The following is a 22,334-nucleotide window of genomic DNA, read 5'->3' on the forward strand; positions in this document are numbered from 1 at the left end:
TAGCTATTATTATTGCTATTGTGCTGTCACTGTATAGCCTTTGAATTAGCTGGATATTCTCTCAGAATCATCACAGGAATCAAATATTTTGAGAAATTGCCACTAGATGGTGTTCTTCTCATTTGTAGTCTAGGTGTCACTGAATAAAAGTATAGAGTATTTAGATATTTCACAAACTCTTAAGAAGATAAACTCTTCATTTATCAAAGAAAATATTAAACTATCATAAATAAGATACATATACTGTATTGCTGAGTTTTGAATTGTTAACTTATGTATCTCTCAGTAAAAACAGAGAAACCGCGAGTTTTCCCAAGAAAATTAAACACAGTACAAACATATTTATAAAATGACTTATATTCATCCATTCAACAAATGTTTATTAAGTTTTACTTACCACGTGCCAGGTGTTGTACTAATCTCTGGGGACAGAAAGACAAAAATGAAATAGTCCCTTCCTTTAAGAAATTTATATTTTATTGGGATTTGGGGAAGAGATAACATATGGTTACTGTTCTTTGTCCTGGAAGAGGACCAAAATGACATCACTATATTGGAGTCAAAGTACAGTGTGTCTGACTGTCTGATCAGATCAATACAAACTCAGAAGCTTCTACTACAGGTTAAGCACAAATATCCCTATAGAGACAGTGTATACACAGAGAATTAAATACAAAATATTTGCAAAGCAATTATTTCTGTGCATGGCTTTGTGGTAGGCGTTGAAGGTAAAAAGACCTGAATGGGTTGATTCTGGGTGTGGATAGCAAGAAAGTTGTTTTCTCTCTTTAACTTCACTTGGACCAGAACCTGGAAAATCTCCTTAAATGCTCAGGACATTGTTCTTACCTAGAGTTTCCTAAACTGTGTAAAAGGATTCCCTAGATCCCTTATGAGCTCCCAAAGTTCCACATGCTTAACAGGTACAGTGTAGTCTTTATTTCATCCCATAGGAAAGAAAAAAAATTAACACACAAAACACTCAAAGGAATAAAAATGCATAAAGCACTCAAATAGTCCTATTAATTCTCTTCCCCAGAAGGAAATTGAATTTGAAGTTGCAATTGGGCCACCATCTTGAGATTCCTATGAAATATTTCTTTTCTCAAAGAGATATTTATAGTTTTTCTATATTTATAGTGCTACTCTGTGGTTAAGACTCCCTTAGGAAGGTGACATACTCTGTGGGCTATGGAACAAATGATCAGCTACTAATTAGACAGGCCCTGTCCTTGTAACTTATAGGTTTTGTTTTCCAAGTAGGATGCTGCATATAATGATAGGGATTATCTTTTTCTTTCTTCAAGATCACACCACATCAGTATATCTTTATAGAAGGTCTGATCTTAAACTTTTGAACTTGGAATTGCCCACAAGTTGTTGCCCAGAAAAAAACTTTTGTCCAAGGTTACTCACAGTCTATTGATTTATCTATCTGATGATCTTTCTTGACCTCTTTGCTGCATTTAACACTGTTGAACACTTTTTTTCCTAAGATACTGATTCTTTGGATTTTTGTGACACTATATAATCTCCTTTTTTTCCCGTCAATTGGACCACTCTTCAATCACCTTTGCTGTCATGTCAACTATATAAAGCCCCATAACTATGGGTATTCCTAAAGCTCTGTCTCTAATCTTCTTTTCTTCTATTATTCTATATTCTTTATATTCCTTTATATACTATTTATATTCTATTCCTGTATATTCTTTATATTCTATTACTTTCTTTCTTGACAATCTCATCAACTCCATGGGTTTAAGTATCATCTTTACAAAGAGAAGTCACACAATTCCAATAGACTTCGGATGGAAAAATGCCTTCCACATCCAGAGAGAGCTAGGGAGATTGAATATGGATCGAAGAATAATATTTTCATCTTGTTTTGTTTCATTGTTGGCTTTTTCTTTCTCATGGATTTTTCCTTTTTGGTTTGATTTTTCTTGCACATGACAAATATGGAAATATGTTTTCCATGAAAAAAACCTAGACAGACAGAGATTAAATAGTTTGCCTGAGGTCATACACCCAATATGAAGCTGGCTTTAAATTCAGGTCTGCCTGATTTGGAGTTCAATGCTAAATTCATTATGCCCCTTCTGGGAAATTCATACTTAACTCAGGAGCAGGGAATGAAAATGCTGTCCACAGAAGGGTAAAAGCAGAGAAGAAGGAATGACAACTCTGTTTAACTAACAAAGTATAGAGCCAAATGAGTTAGACTACCACAGATTGAGATGGAAAGATCTACTTTTGAGACCTGTCCCAACTGGCAGCTGTGCAAGCACAGAAAATTTATCATGTAATTTTACCTTGTCACCATTGACTATTTTTTAATGGGGAAAAACTGCATTGGGGACAGATTTTCTGCTCCACAGATAGTATGTTCATTCTGTTATACTTTGGTCTCTCTTCTTAAAGTAGAAAGGAAGTCAAAGCTAGAGAAACAAAGTGACCAAATCACATTTATGGACTTTAGGGAATAGCTGCTGATTCTGGAAGTCAGTTATCTGGAATTTCCAGTATCCTAATAATAAAGACACCAGTAGGCATTCCTACTTTTTTTTTTTTTTTTTCCTTCTGAGGCTGGGGTTAAGTGACTTGCCCAGGGTCACACAGCTAGGAGGTGTTAAGTATCTGAGACCAGATTTGAACTCGGGTCCTCCTGAATTCAGGGCTGGTGCTCTATCCACTGCGCCACCTAACTGCCCCCAGGCATTCCTACTTTAATGGGTAATCAAGTGTGATTTTTTTCTCTAAAGTCCTATAATCTAATCAAGTTGATTGGGTACCTCCTTAAATGAATCAATGACTCTCCTGATGAACCCATCTCACTTGGATAACATTATTGTTTGTCCTTCATTCCCAGAGGACCATGACATCAAGGAGGTAATTTCATGACACATAAATGAATTGTTTTTAAATAAGCTGTACAAAATGACCAGCCTCACTTTCTCCTCTAGAGCCATCTGGGTCCACTGGCAAGATTGGATGACTGGAAATGGCCTTTTATACAATGGAAGACTTTGACCTTTTAAAAAATAATAATGATAATAAGGTCTTTAACTTGGATAAAGTCCACTTCAGCTTCCAAATTTACATTCCAATGAGGGAAAAATATTTATATAAACACTTATGATACAAGGAAGAATGAAATATGTTTAAAGGAGAGAATGAGGTAATGTGCCATGAGGAATCTTAAGGAGAAGGAGATCATTTTGACCTGACAGGATAAAGAAAGGATTCATAAAGGAGTTGGCACTTGAAGGAAGGAGGAGAAAGACTTCAGCAGAGATGGGGGACGTTTCAATATGTAAATGCTAAATAGCATGAGTTTTAAGCATAAAGACCAAAACAAGAGACCAACACAACAACAAGGAACAGAAACAACTGAGTACTTATAGTAATAACATAATAGCCCACAGGTATATAATACTTTAAGATCTATAGCTGCTTTAAATGTGTTATCAGGGTAGCTAGGTGGTCCAGTGAATAAAGTGCTGTGCCTGAAATCACAAAGACCTGAGTTCAGAACTGGCCTCAGACACTAAATATGTGACTTTGGACAAATGACAACTGTTTGCCTTGATTTTTTTAGCTGTAAAATAGGCATAATAAAAGCACCTTCCTTCCAGAGTTGCTATGAAGATCAAATGAGGTAATATTTGTCAAGAGCATTGCAAATTTTAAGGTGTAATATAAATGGCAGCTTTTATTATTATTAATATTAATTTTAACCTCCCAGCACTCTGTGCCTCTCTAAAATCTCAAATCACTCTAACTCTTTTGGCTCCCATCTTCCACTGTTGGTTCATTTTGAACTCACAATTCAATAAAACATTCAGACATTTTTCACAGAACCTGTTTTCCATTATTTCTTTTATCTTTGTAGATGATATTTTTATTGAAGCTTTTTTATTTTCAAAAAATATGCAAGGATAATTTTTCACTACCGACCCTTACAAAACCTTGTATTCCAATTTCTCCCTCCCTTCCCTTACCCCCTCCCCTAGATGGCAAGTGATCCACTATATGTTTAACATGGTAAAAATATATGTAAATCTGATACGGGCAAACATATTTATATGATTCAGATAATATTTTTTAAAGCTCTTTACATAGTACTGGCATATAGTATACATTTAGTGAATATCGGATCCCTTTTTTTTTTTGTTTTCCCCCATTCTTTCTACTAATATATTCCATGATTCTCATGATTGTTGAATATTGTTCATTTAGTCTTAAAGTAATTTCTTTGTGTCTTTGCTAATTTTGTTTTAAGGAAATGTATTTGTAACATTATTTCATCTTTGTTTAAACCTAGCTGTCAAATAAAGGAAGATGCAATAGAGAGACTCATGGTCCAAGTAAGAAAACTTAGGGATAAGAATCTAAAGTCTCATGAACGGGTAAGTTGCACATTTTAAGGCCTATGTTTTCATTAAACACAGTTTGGCTTTTAAATTCCACCTGTTGTAAACAAATTTACTTTAAGAAATTATATTCTTCAAAAATTTTGGTACTGATTTATTAACTTTCCATTTAATAGTACCCTAATATAGCTGAGAGGGACCTTTATTCCTTTTCCCTCAATAACAAATGTTATTTGAAAAATAAATCAGTTTTAAAATAGTATGTTATTTGTTAAATGAAGATGTGGCATTTTAGACTTGAGACTTAAAACTTTGAAAGTAGAATAGGTCCTTCCTAGCTGTGTGACCCTGGGCAAGTCACTTAACCCCAGCCTCAGGAAAAAAAAAAAGAAAAAAAAAAAGAAAGTAGAATAGGTCTATGGCCTCTTCCACTATATTTGATTTATGTATCTTTTGTACTCAATACTGGTTTTGTGTACAATTTTTGCTTTTTAAAATATAGTTTTTAAAACTTCTTTATCCGATAGCTGATAACTTGAGTAGGGGTTGTTGTTAATAAGGTAGTAGGATGAATAGGAAGCACAGTGATGTCAAGATCTAAGTTTAGGCTCCAAAGCAGACAGGCTTAATTGGGGGTGTTTATTATACTGTAACCGGGAGACTGCAGGTTTCACTGGGGCCAGCAGAGGTCAGCAGCAATCTCTGCCTCTGGGTTGATAACAAACCCAGTGCTTCCACCTTACAGACCTAAAAATCAGATTTGGAAAATTTGCTATCCTGAAAATATAAGTCCCTTACTCAACGGGAAGCAATAAAGAACAGATACATCAAGATAAGGGGAGAGCAGAGCCAGGACACAAGATAAGGACCTAGGAAATAGGAGACAGGATGAATATAGAGTGACAAAAGTTGAGTGAAAGGAAGTAAGTTGTATTGTAAACCCAAAGAGCAAGTTGGAGACAGAGGACTGAGCCAGCAAATGCAAAAGAGCAGCCAGGAAAAAAGGTGGAGGTGAAATGCACAAAGCATTTCTCCTTGGGAGAAGAGAAGGAGCCTTTGAGTTGGTACAGTTGGTGGCCATATCTCTTTAAATCTTAATGGAAAAAAAATTAAAAGGAAAGTGGTTCTTAAAGGACCAAAACTATACTATTAGGACACTATATTTGTAATTTTGCTTCCCTTTACGTAGGATTGGGAACACTTATTCTGTCAAATATGTTGAGAATCTCTTAACAATGACCAAATTAAGCTAATAATTCACAGCCTTAGAGAATAATTAATAAATAATTAAGATGAGTTCTCTCAAGTCATCTTTTACATTTGTTTGAATAAGAGTTCTAATGTCTAATATGTGTAACTCTTACTTGTTGTAATCAGGATGTTCCAAAAGTCTTAATGCTATTGAAAGCTATTAAAATTTGATTGGTCCATTTCTTCATAGTGCAGTTGAAATTAATGGCCTCCAGCTGAACTAAGACTTTTGGGACACCCTTGTCACAATTGAGTGTTAACAAAAAGATAAACTGAGGCAGATCTTTGAGCAAGATAATATTTATTAGCAGGGGGAATGCAGTTTCCTATCAATAAATACATCAGTGGATTGCTTCCAGTAATGCAAAGTTGCAGAGCAAAAGAACAGCTCCCCTTTTAATGAATTTTGGGGAGTTCAGAACAAAGAATTGAATAAGGTAAATGATATTACCGGTTTAAGGAAAACATGATTGGTTAGAAGTTTAGTAATGGAGGCTAGTAATAACCACTCCCCCAACCCCAGACTTTGTTTTCTCCTGAGACTAAGAAGTGCTCATTTTCTGAATGCAGGTGAAAGATAATGATCCAGACTATTTATTAGACGGTAAAGTAGACATCCTTGAGGGACAGCTTAGTGGCATAAAGATAATACACTTAATTCTTTTTTTGTTCACACACATTTCCAAAGTTAGCAAAATTCCTTGAGAGAAGAATAGATTTTAAAATTTAACTCATTACAGGCCAGCTAAACTCAACTGAATAAAGAGACAAAGAATAATGATTTAAGCACAGGATAAAAAAGCAGTTATAGATCAAAATCAATAACATGTAAATAAAATCAACAACAAAATGATACAGGTTCAATTTTAATCTTTTTACCCTGTATATCAAATTCAGTGAATCTGAGTACTTATATACCTACTTCCAACCCAGCTATTGTATTGAGGAATCACAACTCTTGATTGAATGAGAAATTTTTTTTCTTTTATTATAGCTTTTTATTTACAAGATATGTGCATGGGTAATTTTTCAGCATTGACAATTGTGCAAAACCTTCTGTTCCAACTTTTCCCCTCCTTCACCCCACCCTCTCCCCCAGATGGCAGGTAGACCAATACATGTTAAACACAATATAAGTATATATGTCCATATAGTTATTTTGCTGCATAAGAAGAATCAGATTTTGAAATAATGTATAATTACCTGTGAAGGAAACAAAAAATACAGACAGACAGAAACAGAAGGATTGGAAATGGTATGTTGTGGTTCACACTCATTTCCCAGAGTTCTTTTGCTAGATGTAGCTGGTTCTACTCATTATTGAATAAATGGAACTGATTTGGTCCATCTCATTGTTGAAGAGGGCCACATCCATCAAAACTGATCATCATACAGTATTGTTGTTGAAGTATATAACGATCTCCTGGTTCTGCTCATTTCACTCAGCATCAGTTCATGTAAGTCTCTCCAGGCCTTTCTGAAATCATTCTGCTGGTCATTTCTTACAGAACAATAATATTCCATAACATTCATATACCACAATTTACTCAGCCATTCTCCAACTTTAGCCTCTTTAATTATATGCATAAATGAAGCCATTCTGTGGGTGATCAATAGGAGTACAATTCTCAACAAATTTGTAGCAATAACCGTCAAATCTTTTAAAAGTTCTTAAATTTCAATGATACTGTAAGTATGGCCATTTTACAACTTTCTCCCTTCTCTACATCAATACTTACATTGTAATGCTGGAAAAACTGAGGCAAGATAGAAATTAAGAGAGTTTTTAATATTTTATTTGGATTTCTGAGAGGAAGAGATTTTCTGGGACAAAAGGATCCATTTTGGCCCCAGGGCTGATGTCTCAAATCATTCAGTAGCAGCAGCAGCAGCTTCAGCAGTAGTAAGGAATGTGAGGTTCCAATGAATTATATATGTGTGGCTCCAAGATAGGATAGACAAAGGCAGGGAGGTGGAGTCCAAATTCTGGTGAGCACCATCAATCCAGTTCTGATAGGGTAAGGGTAGGACCATAAATTCTGATAAACTGGGAACAGTCAGAGAAAGAAAGGCTGGAACTTAGAGATAGAGAATGCCAATTAGATATCTGAGCTAGGATATCTTTTGGAATGTCAGAGTGGCCAGCTACAGCCCTAATTATCTCAATCCTAATGGTCAGGAAGGGGGGGTGCAATCAGGGGGATTGAGGCAGAACAATTCAAGGAACTGAAGCAGAACAATTAGAGAAACTGAGACAGGACAATGTAGGGAAATTGAGGCAGGACAATTAGGGAAACTGAGGCAGGACAATAAAAGGGAACTGTGGCACAACCATACATTGCTGGGATATTATGTGACTTACTAGTTTAACCAAAGTTCTATTTATTGACAGCTTTGTGCCAGCTTCCTCTAGCCCATCCAACATTTTTATAAGCTTCTCCTCTTATTCTACTACATTTCTAAAGTCAATTGTCATTAGTATACATAAACAAGTAGTTCATGTCTTGGATGACTTTTAACCATCAGCCATTGAGAAATGTAAGTCACTCCCAGGAAACCTTGGGCATACAAGATGGACAAATAAAAGCAATCTTCCTTGTTTACCTTATCTACAGTAATCTGATAGTATCCACTACAGAAATCCAAGATTTAACCAGAAGATGTCCAGGGCATCTTAAATCTGTAGCATACTGTATTGGCCCACAATAATTCTTTTTATCTATGTCCAGTTGTCAGTAAACATTCAGATATTTTCATTCTTTGTTATTGTTACAAATACACTCTTGACACTGAAAATTAGATATTGAGGAAAATTTATTAAAGAAGAATCTTAAGGAATCATCTTAACATTTCTGTCCAGAAGGATGCCTCCTTTTTGGGAAGGGGGACCCCCAAGTGTAAAAGTGGGAGAAATTTTGTGCTTGCTAGTTTGGTGCAGTCCCTCACTTCAGAAACCAGATAGGTCATTCTCTTTCGGGTGCAATCTTTCTGATGCCCAGTATGTTTTCCTTCTAAATATATATATGTATGTATATGTATATATATATATATATATATATAAACATGTTTCCCTTCCCTTGTCATATATCCCATGTTCAAAAATAGCAGAAAACTACTCCTATGGATGTATTATTTAATATTCAATTTGCCATTTAGCAGGTGCAATAGTGATTTGGTCAAGTCAGGTCAAGGACCTGAGTTTGGGCTGGATGGGCTATTATGTTAAGTTCCTGGTTTTCTCAAAACCACAAGACTCTTAATGATTGGCTGAATGAACCTGTGCCTTCCTAGCTCCCCAATTCCTTGTTTGTTCAAGGCTTCTATTGATCACTTAATTGTTCTGTGTCATCTTAACCCTCCTTTAATCTCTCACATTCTGAAAACCTCTTGGTCAGTGGTACCTCAAAACTACCTCACTACCTCAAAACTTGCAAAAACCCAACTTTTCAGCATTTCTCACAGTATCACACCTTTTGGTGACAAAGGAGTTTACTATATTTTGTGATGATGCCATTGACCAGCATTTCTTGAAAATTATTTCTAAAACCTCCCATTATAGATAAAGGAACCTTCTAATATCATAATGTACAAGTATTGAATTCAAGCTTGTAGCTCATAATATCCTGTAAGCACTTAAATAGGTTGGAATCAGTTCTAATCAGTTTTAAAATTTCAACAAGTATTGAAAGAGTAAGACCTACTTAATCTCACTGATTAGGGAATTTCAAGCTGACCATGATGAATCTCAGTAATCTTCGTCACTGAATCCAACAATTTCAAAGGTTTACAGGTACCTTTTCCAAATGCTTTTCGTGGAATGATCACAAGATATTGGCAGCTTGAGCATTGTAGTCCACATACTCAATTTTTATCTCCATTTCCAGATTGTACCGAGCCATGAAAATCAATAAAGAGGATAATTGCATTCATTTCAGTTTACTGATGCTGGAGCAGAAAACTTGAGTTTTTAAATGATTAAAGTTTCATTCACTGTCTTCATTGTTACACCCAATATGTGTATGGCTTTCTAATCCATGCTTGGAACAGAAGTGTCTGTGTCATTGACTGTGTTCTGATGAAGCTGATTTTGGTTCAGATCTTTATGTCTTTCACTATGTTGATCCTCTCCTTAAAGAAAAAGTGATTTAGGTCCTTCTCTCTTCTCTGACTAGATTTTCTTTGAGCCTCTCCCTCTGGCTCCACATCTTGCTTCTGTGCCCCATGTTAAAGATGATGGTTCTGGGACAGTTGAAGCTAGTTGAGAAAGGCTAATCTTCTGTATTATTAGGTATCTGGTAATTGCAGTTATGGCTCCTGGGTCTCTAAATTGGTGCAAGTATAATCAGTCTTTCATGTAAGACTTCTATGTGTTTGCTAGACAGGTTCATTCTCGGATTCTGTTGAGGCTCTCTGTAGGAGTTTCTGCAAATGATTGATTATTCACTCTGCTAGTTAACCATGGCATTCTGTAATTGTAAAGTTGATTTTCTGTTTTGAATCTCTGCTATTAGCAATGACCCTGAACCATCACTGGAAACTGAACTTGCATTTGCAGGTAAGTTTCTCCCCAGAACATTTCATTTTAATGCAAACCCACTGTTTCTCATCTCCACTATTAGCTCCAGGACTTTACACTTATCCCTATTAAATATCATCTTATTAGATTCAGCCTTAACCTGTCATAAGTTTTTTTGGATGCTATCTTTCTCATTCATTAGCTCTCCTTTACTGCTCTAAAAACTGAGGAGCACATCATCTCTCCCTTTCTCCAAGTTACTAATAAAATGAGGGCCAAGTACAGATTCTTGGAGATCTGTCATATTGGCATTGTCATTAAGTCATTAATTACTTCTTGAGTTTAGCCATCTTACCAAAATTTGAGTCTACCTAAATGAATTATCATCTGGTCTTCAGTTTTCCAGCTTCTCAAGCTGCAAGAATGCCATGAGTTACTACATAAAAAGCTTTCCAAATGTCTGAATAAACCATATTCCAGCCATTCTCTACTTGCTCTCAAATTCTCTTGTAAGAGAATATTCTAGTTCTGCCTTTTGGACTTTCAGAATCACAGTTGCTCCATTTGTTATTCCCCCCAGAATTCTTTTGCTTCACAAACCTTCTCCCTCCATTTTTCCTTAAAACCATATCTACTGGAGGACTCTTCATCAAGTTTGGTCTTCACAGACTTTGTCGCCTTCCATTCATAATCACTGCCCTCATCTTCAGAAAATGGCTTTAAAAAAATTCATCTTCTTTTGCGTGTTTCTCTCTTTGTTATCACTTTGACTCTGACTTTCTGAATTTCCACTGAGGAGGAAGAAAATTAGGAGAAGGAAGAAAAGAAGATGAAAGGAAGAAGAGGAAAAGGAGGAGGACTTATTCTTATTTATGTTATGAGTGTGTTTTTTTTTCTACTTTCCTTTTGTAGTTGCTGTTTTTTCTGTCATCTTTCTTTTTTTTTTCTCAAAGCTATCCAATTTCTTGAGTAGTTTCTGTTATTGTTGACAGAGATTTTAAGAATTCAACTTCGGAGTCTTCTTAGCTTTCATTTGTGACATATTCCTGTGATAAATCATTAGCTGTCAAGTTTTTCCCCAGAACATTTTGTTTTAGTGCAAACCCACTGTTTTTCATCTTTGCTATTAGCTCTAAGGGGTACACTATTGGCCTTGAGCCATCACTGGAAACTGAACTTGCATTGATTCCAGAAAGACCAAACAAAGCACACTGTCTGTGTTGACAGTGACTCCATTTGTCACATTTCATGCACCTCACATCCCTTACCTGAATACCAAATGGCTAGTCTGATATTCATGCCATGCTTTGCATATTTTTCTCATGGGGCTCCTTTCTGCTATTCAGATTTGTATTCAGTCTTTCCTTTTACATCTTGCTCTTTGCTTTTTTAACTCCTCACACATAGTACATGTAGTATAACCTCATACATAAAATTAAGACCATTCTGTACAGATTTATCAATCATAACTAACCTATTATCATATGATTCTTGCTCCTTAAGATATTGTTGCATTATTTCTCCTAAATTTCTTCTTATCACATATTTTATGTTCAGCCACCTGTGCTTATTTTGATTTGGACTTAGAAGCTGGATGGAAATCCTTCTTACATGTGAAATTAGCAAATGATTTTTTTATCTTTGAGCTGGACACGGAACCCACACAGCTCCAGATGTCAACAACCTTTCACTGTTCCTTGCTTATAATTTCTTATAGCAAAATATTGTGCTATCACAATCATATACCACAACTTGTTCAACCATTCCCTAATTGATGAGAATCCCTCCAATTTCCAATTTTTGGCCTCTACAAAAAGAGCTACTATATACTACAGACACACACATATTTCCCTTTTCTTTGATCTCTCTGGGATACATATTTAATAGTGGTATGATTAGGTGAAGTCCTTTGGGCAAGTTTCAGAATTGTTGCACCAGTTCACAACTCTACCAACAGTGCTTTGGTGTATCTATTTTTCTACATCTCCTCCAGTATTTGTCATTTCCCTTTTCCATTATGTTAACCAACCTGATAAGTGTGAGGAAGCATTTCAAAGTTGTTTTAGTTTTCATTTCTCTAATAAATAGTGATTTAAAATATTTTTCATGTGACTATTGATAGTTTTGATTTCTTTTTTGATAGTTTTGATTTCTTTTTCTGAAAATTGCCTGTTCATATCCTTTGACTAACAATTGGAGAATTGCTCATGTTTTTACAAATTTAACCCGAGCAGAGCCTTGAAGATTAGAAGAATTTTTAACATACAAAGATAAGGAGGGAATATATTGCAAACATGACAGCTATTTGTACATATTCAAGGAGATGAGAATAGAACAACACTGGGAAGTAAACAGCTAGTTGTCCAGTTTGGTTGGGATAGAGAGTACATGATATTGAAATGAAACAAGTCTGTGGAAAGGTAGAATGAAGCCAGCTGAGAGAGAGTCTTTGATATCAAGCTAATTTTATTCTTTCAATAGTAATGTTTTGTTGTTTGATTGTTTGCCTTGGTCATACCTGTGATTAGATTATTTTCAAAATTATAGGAAAGATCAATTGGAGAACAGGAAGGATGGAATCAGGAGACTAAGGTAGTGGCAGTTGTGAGTGAAAGGAAGAGACTAAAAATACTATGGAGAATTAGTTTCCCTCATCAGATTATGGGAGTAGAGCAGTAGGAAATGCCTGTTGTTTTTATTTATTTTTTATTATTACAGCTTTTTATTTACAAAACCTATGCATGGGCAATTTTTCAACACTGACCCTTGCAAAACCTTCTGTTCCAACTTTTCTCCTCCTTCCCCCATTCTCTTCCCTAGATGGCAGGTAGTCCAATACATGTTAAATATGTTAAAGTATTGTTAAATCCAATATACATATACATATTTATACAGTTATCTTGCTGTTGAAGGTTTTTCTAATGATGCTCATCTTGCTACAAAATTCAGTGTGGCCTTAACTTCTATACCTCAGCTGACTTTCTCTCTTGATTTTGAAAATCTATAAGATCTATCAAGTGCTCATAAGTAGACTGAGCTAATATAATAAAAATGACAATATTATATAAATTAATCTACTTATTCAGTGCCATTCCAATCAAACTCCCAAGAAATTATTTTACAGAGATAAAAAAATAATAACAAACTTCATCTGAAAAGAAGAAATGATCAAGAATTTCAAGGGAATTAATGAACAAAACCTTCAAATGAAGATGGCCTAGCTTTGCCAGATCTAAAACTATATTACAAAGTAGTGGTCATCAAAACCATTTGGTACTAGCTAAGAAATAGAGTAGTTAATCAGTGGAATAGGTTAAGTCCCCAGTTATTGGGATAAAAACTCACTATTTGACAAAAACTGCTGGGAAAATTGGAAATTAGTTTGGCAGGAACTAGGCATTGACCTACACCTAACACTCTATATCAAGATAAGGTCAAAATGGGTTCATGATTTAAGCATAAATAGTGATATTATAAGCAAATTAGAAGAACAAAGTATAGTTTACTTTTCAGATATGTAGAGAAGGAAGGGATTTGTGGCCAAAGAAGAACTGGAAATCATTATTGATCACAAAATAGAAAATTTTGATTATATTAAGTTAAAAAGTTTTTGTATAAACAAAACCAATGCAGACAAGATTGGAATGGAAACAATAAACTGGGAAAAATTTTATATTCAAAAGTTCTGATAAAGGCTTAATTTTTAAACATATAGAGAACTAACTCAAATTTATAAGAATTCAAGCCATTCTCCAATTGATAAATGGTCAAAGGATATGAACAGACAATTTTCAGAAATTGAAACCATATCTAGTCATATGAAAAGGTGCTCTAAATCACTATTGATCAGAGAAATGCAAATTAAGACAACTCTGAGATACCACTGCATACCTCTCGAATTGGCTAAGATGGCAGAAAAAGATAATGACCAATGTTGGAGAGGATGTAGGAAAACTGGGACACTAATACATTGTTGGTGGAGTGTGAACTGATCCAATCATTCTGGAGGGGAATATGGAGATATGCCCAAAGGGCTCTCAAACTGTGCACACCCTTTGATGCAGCAGTGTTTCTACTGGGCTTATATGCCAAGGAAATACTAAAGAGGGGAAAGGGACCTGTATGTGCAAAAATGTTTGTGGCAGCTCTTTTTGTAGTGGCAAGAAACTGGAAACTGAGAGGATGCCCATCAATTGGAGAATGGTTGGGTAAACTATGGAATATGAATGTTATGGAATATTATTGTTCTGTGAGAAATGACCAGCAGGATGATTTCAGAGAGGCCTGGAAAGACTTACAGGAACTGATGCTGAGTGAAATGAGCAGAACCAGGAGATCACTATACATGGCAATAACAAAATTATATGATGCTCAATTCTGATGGACATGACTCTTTTCAACAATGAGATGATTCAGACCATTTCCAATGATCTTGTGATGAAGAGTCATCTACACCCAGAGAGAGGTCAGTGGGAACTGTATGTAGAACCTTAGATAGGTCTTTGGAATGCACCACTTATTCAAACAAAAATTCTCCTTTTATATCATTCTATCAGAACAAAACCAACTGCAGATTGTCTAAACATGCTCCACATTCTTTCAAAGTCACTTTTTTTTTTTTTTACCACCTTTGATTACAATTCCCCCAGAAACAAGTTCCTCCAGCCTTTTCCAAATGAGGCATTGCATCAGTGACCTTCTGTGCATGGTCATAAGAATTAGCTCAATGGCCAGTCCCTAATTTTACATCTAAATTATCACTTACTAATATCTAGAGTGATTTAGCACATTAAACATTCTGCTGTAGCTATTGAATGAAATCTTTGTGAACTATAGCCTAAGATTAGATTGGCCAAAGTCTATATGGCTAAGTCTTGCTTCTGTTTATATAATTTATTTATGAAAGTAATAACATTCAAGAAACAGTCACTTTGATTTTAAAAATTCCCAGATGTTAAATTATAATAAAATCATTATATTCATAATATTCCTAAGATTTTGGATGGTTGAAAAGAATTCTTTTCTTTTAACTCACTCATTAATATCTCCATGTAACTTTATCTTGGTATGGTACTTTCTTGCTTCAGTTAAAAATTGGTTTCACTTGACTGGTAAATGATGATAAACAAAGTTTTTCCCCCTTTGGCAAGCAGAACTGGGTGAATTTAACTAAACTTTGACTTCAGCATATTTCTCAATATTTCAGACATTTCAATTTTTGACAAAGATAAATTATTTGTTACCAAGTAAATTTTTCCCCTAGTTTAAATGTGAGGGCTTGGAAATTTTCGCTACGTGTCTGTAATGTCTGCATGCAACAAATATTATTTAATAAGCCATACATGCCACTAAAGAAGTTTGCTAAGGCTATTTTGGACATTTTTCTTTCTCTCCAAAAACTGTCACATTTTTCTAAGTGGAAAAGTCTCATCTCCTAAAAGATATAGGTCAAAATCCACTCTAAGATGAGTAGATCTATGCAAAAATGTTTTCTTACAAACTCATGTGGACTTTGCGGAGGACATGAAAATGTAAATTATATCTATTCCTATTCTAACAATAGAGTTGCTCTGTGATCCTGCTAAGTTGACCATTTGCTCAGAAGCAAGCAGATAGTCTCTGCTGGATTCAGTTCTGGGGGGGTCTGGCTACCTATGTGAGGTGTCAAATTCCTTTTCTCACAGTTTTGGCCTTATTATTGAGCCCAGACCCTGGTGTTCGCGAGAAACTTGCATAACCCTTAGGTTTTGGATCATATCTAGAGGCTTCCCAAAGAGAGGGTATAAAAAAGTATTCTGTGTAGAATGTAAATCCAATATATATTTACTATAAATAAAAGAAATGTGTGGCACAAAAGACTCATAAATATATATTGATAGAAAAACAAACTAAATATGAAATATTAAAAACTACTGTTATACTCAGGTAGGAAGCTGAGACTTAAGGCATTTTATTTTTCACCTTGGTTCCATGCTGTTTCTTTGGGGGTAAATGTTTTCTGGCAAGCCTAGGCCAGAAATCTGCCTCATTTTCTCCCCAACAGAAGGCAGAATGACCAAGGATTCCCGAAGTTCAGTTCTCATTTTATGAACAGTCAGGATCTCTCAAACTCACAAGGTCAACCCCAAATTTAGACCCCAAACATACCCATCTTCACTTATGGAAATGTAAAGAAGATGGAAACAATGACAGACCAAAATAAAATGAAAATGAGTATGGTAGTCCTGCAAAAATAGTTTCAGGAATGCTAAAGCTCAGAATAAGCTGGGGCAAGAGGCGCTAAGGATTTGGCTTTAAAATTGGGCTTTAAAAATTGAGCTTTAAAAACTTTTATTGGGAGAAAAATGAGCAAAAGAGAGATAAAGGTGGATGATTGGGGAGTTTGGAGCAACAGTAACTGACAACAGAGAGAAAGAGAAATTTTAAATCCTTGTTTCTGTTTTCTCTGCCAAGAAGAAGGATCTTTTGACTAGAAATAGCAAGAAAAAAATTATGACTAACAAAGATGTTGATGTTTACAATAAGTAAGGAGAAAACAAAAGACTATCAGGCTGCCCTTGATGAATTTAAAACACTTGAACCAAATAAACCACATCTTCAGGTCCTGAAAAAATGAATAGACATAATAGGGCAATTAAGGAGCAAAGTGGATAGTGCATTGTGTCTAAAGTCAGAAGACTTGATCTACTCCAGTTTCAGAAATTTACTAGTTGTGCAACCCTGTGCAAGTTGTATCACCTCAGTTTCCTCATCCATAAAATGAGGACAGTACTTAGCTATTATAATTATGATGTTATTGCAGAGCCACTCTCAGAGATACTTAAAAATCATGGAAAGTGGAAGAGGTACCACAAGTTTAGTGAGGAAAAGTTAGCCCGATCTTCAAAAATAGGAAATTAACCAAATCTGCAAACTATGAGGCAGGAAGCTTTGTTTCAACTCCTGGGAAAATTCTTGAAAAAATCATTTTAATGATTTTTAATAAAGGGGTTGACAAATATCTGGAAAGAAAAGTGGTTATTACAGGCAGAAAGAATAATTTTAATTTTGTACAAGCAATGCTAGACTAACCTATTTTTAAAATTTAAAAAAATTTGGACTAGATTATTAGACTAATGACAGGAATAAAATTTACCTAGATCTTAGTAAAGCTTTTATTTATTTATTATAGATTTTTATTTACAAGATATATGCATGGGTGATTTTTCAGCATTGACAATTGCAAAACCTTCTGTTCCAATTTTTACCTCTCCATCCCCCCTCCAAGATGGCAGGTTGACCAATACATGTTAAATACGTTAAAGTATAAGTTAAATACAACATATGTATACATGTCCATACAGTTATTTTGCTGCACAAAAAGAATGAGATTTTGAAATAGCATACAATTAACCTGTGAAGGAAATAAAAAATGCAGGCAGACAAAAATAGAGGGATTGAGAATTCTATGTAGTGGTTCTTACTCATTTCCCAGAGTTCTTTCGCTGGGTGTAAGCTGGTTCAATTCATTACTTTAGCAAAGCTTTTAGCGAAGCATGCCATACTACTTTTAAGGAGAAGATGGAGAAGTCTGGATTAGACATTAATACAATCAGATGGATTCAGAACAGGTTGGATGGCAGATTTAGATTAGTAATAACTACTCATTAATTAAGACAATCATCTTGTTCCTCTCTTCACACCCCTATGCTTGTTTTCTCCAAGCATACAAAGTTCTTTCACTCAATTCTCATAACTCATGAATTCATCTTAATTGTCTCCTAAGCAATCTGTACACAGGCCAAGAAGCAATAATTAAAAGTGAATATGGAACAACTGGTTTAATATTGGAAAAAAATACAAGGCTGTATATTTCCCCCATATTTATTTAACTTATTGCAGAGTACATCATTAGAAATATCAGATTGATTTTTAAAAGCTAAATTTAAGGTTGTACAGAGAAATATCAGTAATTTAAGATATTCAGATGACAGAAAATAAAGAAGAATTAAGAAGCTTCTTGATGAGAGTGGAAAAACGACAATGTAAAAACTGGCTTGAAGCTTAACAATAAAAAACCTAAGATCTAAACAATTGGTCCCATCATTTCTTTGCAAATAGAGGGAGAAGAAATGGAAATATTATCAGATTTGCTAATGTTGAGCTTATATATCACTTTAGAAAGCACCTGCAACCATGAAATCAAAAGATGCTTGCTTCTTGCAAGGAAAGGTATGGTAAATCTATACAGCATACCTAAAAAAATCAGATACGTGATCTTGCCAACAAAGGTATCTTTATAGTCAAAGCTACATTTTTTCCAGTAGCAATATATGGTTGTGAGATTTGGATTGTAAAAAAAGTTGAGGACATCAAAATCTACACTTTTGAATTGTGTGCTAGAGAAGATTTTTGAGAGTCTCTTGGGCAGTAAGGAAATTCATATGTCAGTACTTAAATAAATTCAGGCTATTCATTGGAAGGTAAAATACTGAAATTGAACCACATGATAAGAAGATGGGACTCATTGGAAAAGACTCAGATGAAGGCAAAAGGAAAAGGGGACAGCAGAGGATAAGATGGATAGATAGTGTCATGCAAACAATGAACATGAGTTTTGACAGACTTTGAGAGATAGTGGAGGAAAAAAAGGTCTAGTTTGCTATGGTCCATGGGGACCCAAAGAGTCATACATGACTGAACAACTGTACAACAACAACAACATGAATTCATGGCCCTACATGGCCCCACCAGATTGCCTAATGGACCTTCTCTTAGTATTATCTAGCTAAATGGCTAATTAAATTAATGGTTCAATGTTAATGTGGCAGAATCCCACTGGAGTATCTCAGGAATCTGTACTTGACTGTGCTGCTTAATATTTTTGCCTGTAGCTTGAATAAATAAATACATGCCATACTCATAAAATTTGCAGGTGACATACAACTGGGAAGGTTAGCTAACACAGTGGATGATAAGAATTTGGTTCCAAAAGGATCTTGATAGGATAGAACATTGAGCTGAAACTTATCAAGATGAAATTCAATAGTAATGAATGTAAAGCTTTACCATTTGGTACCAATAAAACTCTTTCACAAACGCAGCATATAAGAGGTGAAGATAAATAGCAATTGTTCTGAAAAGGGCCTGAAAGTGGGAAGTTCACTGTACTGCAAGCTTAATATGAATCAGCAAAGTGATGTAGTTACTAAAACAGCTAATTTAATCTTGGAATCCATTAGGAAGGCCACAAATCCTAGGAACACAGAGGTCATAATTTCATTATACTTTACCCTTGTCAGAACCCATCTGGAGGATTGCTTTTAGTTTTGAAGGATATTTATCTAGAGAATGTCTAAGAGATGGTGATCAAGATAGTATAGAACCATGAATTCATGACAAATAGGAATTAGTTAAAAGTACAGGGCACGGTTAGCCTAGAGAGGAAAAGGATCTGGGAGGATTTAATTACTGTCTTCGAGTATTTGAAGAGCTGTCACATGGAAGAAGGATTCAACTCTTCTTTTTGGCCCCTAAGGGCAGAACTAATAACAGTGAGTAGAAGTTGCAAAGGGACCAATTTAGGTTTGATGTCAGGGGGAAAAAAGTTCCAAATAATGAGAGTTGTCAAGAAAGTAGAAGCTGGATGACCACTTGTGCATGTTATAGCGAACATCTGTTCACATCTATGTTGGATTAGATGGCTTCTAAGGCTAGTATGTGATTTATGTCACCTTGGATCAGGCAAAGAAACACAAAGGCAGCCAGAGGCTTAAGGCTACCCAGCTGGACTCCCTCTAATCCACCTACCATGTGGAAATAGTTGACATGCTTCAGGGGCAGAGAAGGAGAACTCCTCCCTAGTCCTTTGTGGAAAATACCAGGTTAACATGAGGGACACTTCAAGGGTTAAATGAGGAATATGATAGGGGTGGGATCACTGGCTTTTTAAAAAGAAAAATCTTTTAAATTTATTTTGAACATAAATAAAATACACACAAAAAGAACATTTCCATGTATATAGGACAATATAAAAAGAGGGTTTATTATAAAACTATGAATTTCCATTTCATATTGTTTACTGTTTTTTTTTTAAAACATCATGTAATAGTTTTCATAGGTACCTGCTTTTCTGTGCTTCTTTTGAAGTTTTTTTTTCCTGCTGTGTACTTTTTTTCTCTTCCTCCATATTCAGCCCTAAAGAAGGCTACCATTTATGCCCATCAATTGGAGAATGGCTGAATGAATTGTGGTATATGAATGTTATGGAATATTATTGTTCTGTAAAAAATGACCAGCAGGGTGATTTCAGAAAGGCCTGGATAGACTTACATGAACTGATGCTGAGTGAAATGAGTAGAACCAGGAGATCATTATACACAACAACAAGAAAACTATATTATACAATGATCACTTCTGATGGACTTGGCTCTCTTCAACAATGAGATGATTCAAACCAATTCCAATTGTTCAGTGATGAAAAGAGCCATCTATATCCAGAGAGAGGACCGTGGGAACTGAGTGTGGACCACAACATAATATTCTCACTTTTTCTGTTGTTGTTTGCTTGCATTTTGTTTTATTTTCTAGTTTTTTTTTCCTTCTTGATCTGATTTTTCTTGTGCAGCAAGATAACTGTATAAATATGCATACATATATTGGATTTAACATATATTTTAACATATTTAACATGTATTGGACTATCTGCTATCTAGGGGAAGGGGTGAGGGAAGGAAGGGAAAAGTTGCAACAGAAGGCTTTGCAAGGGTCAATGTTGAAAAATTACCCATGCATATGTTTTGTAAATAAAAAACTTTAATAAAAATAAATTTAAAAAAATAAAGCTACCATTAGACACAAATATGCATGTATATGTAAAACCATACCATGCATGCTTCTATTTATCAGTTGTTTCTCTGGAGTTGGATAAGATCTTCCTTCAAAGATCCTTTCTAGTTGTTTTGAATATTTGTGATACTCAAAATCAATTAGTTGTTCAAAGTTATTCCTGAAGTTAATATTCTCTTGGTTCTGCTCATTTCACTTTTCATTATTTCATTTAAGTCTTTCCATGTTTTTTTAAAAATCAACCAGTTCATCATTTCTTGCAGCACAATTGTGTTCTGGATCACTGGCTTTTACAAAGTGCACTAACTAAAATGGGATTACTTTATCATGTCTCAAACTTCTTCAGCACTGAGTCACATATATTCCAAGCAGCAAGTTCTTCATCCCCAAAGTACCCAAACACTGAGTCAAATATATAGGGTAGTCCAGAAGGAAACAGCATATTTGCCCATGACCTGTTAAATTACATTAATTGTAGGTAATAGTATTTGTTTGAAAATCACCAAGACATTTTTGCTTATTAGTTTTGCTTCTATTGTGAATTTGGACTTGGTTTGTTTAGTCAGGACATGTGATTTCATTGGTTTGGGGGACTCCTCGTGAAGAAATTTTCTTGATCATGACAGATTAGCAACTCTTCTGAAATTATAATCTTAGAGTAGTCTGAAGCATTGGAAGATTTTGGTGATTTGTCCAGGATCACAAAATTAATATTTCTCAGAGATGGAATTTGAACTCAGGTCTTCCTACTTCCAAACTGTTTCTCATATTCTTCCTATCTTAGAAAAAGAATTAAATCTGATTTTTCTTGCACAATATGATAAATATAGAAATGTGTTTGAAAGAATTGTACATATTTAACCTATATTGGATGGCTTGTTGTCTTGGGGAGGGTGGGAGGTAAAGGAATGAATAAGAAAAAATTTGGAACACAAATTTTATAAAAATGAATGTTGAAAATTATCTTTACATGTATTTGGGAAAATAAAATACGATTAAAAATAACAGAAAAAGGATCAAATGGGCTCATGAAACCTGTTACCTGCACATTATTCAAAATTCATTTAATCAGAAACTTTCTTTTCTTATTTCTACAGACTTAAGTTTCAAAAATTACTTGAAAAAGACAAATGTTAAGCAGTAAAATTGCTTGAAGAAAAAATAGTAATATTCACTAATAAATTCAAGCTTAATAAATTTATTATTTTATTTCAGTTTTTAGAATCATAAAATCCATGACCCAGATTTAGGTTTACATGCACACAGTTTAGGCTTGAAAGCATATTCTTTCTTTGTGTCTAATGCTTCAAATCAGGTTTTTCTTAAGAAATATCATAGTTTTATTCATTCCTCCCCCTGCCAAGCAA

At 34.8% G+C, this 22,334-nt stretch overlaps 1 protein-coding gene and 1 pseudogene across 3 annotated transcripts in view; one reads left to right on the forward strand and one right to left on the reverse strand.

The window, feature by feature from the left end:
* The window catches only part of CCDC83 (coiled-coil domain containing 83), a 63,955-nt gene that overhangs the window by 12,521 nt on the left and 29,100 nt on the right, over positions 1–22,334 (forward strand). For all 3 annotated transcript variants that reach the window (XM_074304647.1, XM_074304646.1, XM_074304645.1), the window contains exon 3: positions 4,325–4,409. In XM_074304647.1, the coding sequence (XP_074160748.1) occupies positions 4,325–4,409 (85 nt within the window). The remainder of the gene's footprint in view (positions 1–4,324; positions 4,410–22,334) is intronic.
* LOC141559721 (corepressor interacting with RBPJ 1-like) lies at positions 11,036–19,949 on the reverse strand (annotated as a pseudogene).

This window comes from Sminthopsis crassicaudata, chromosome 3, assembly GCF_048593235.1.
Source record: "Sminthopsis crassicaudata isolate SCR6 chromosome 3, ASM4859323v1, whole genome shotgun sequence".
Taxonomy (NCBI): Eukaryota; Metazoa; Chordata; class Mammalia; order Dasyuromorphia; family Dasyuridae; genus Sminthopsis; species Sminthopsis crassicaudata.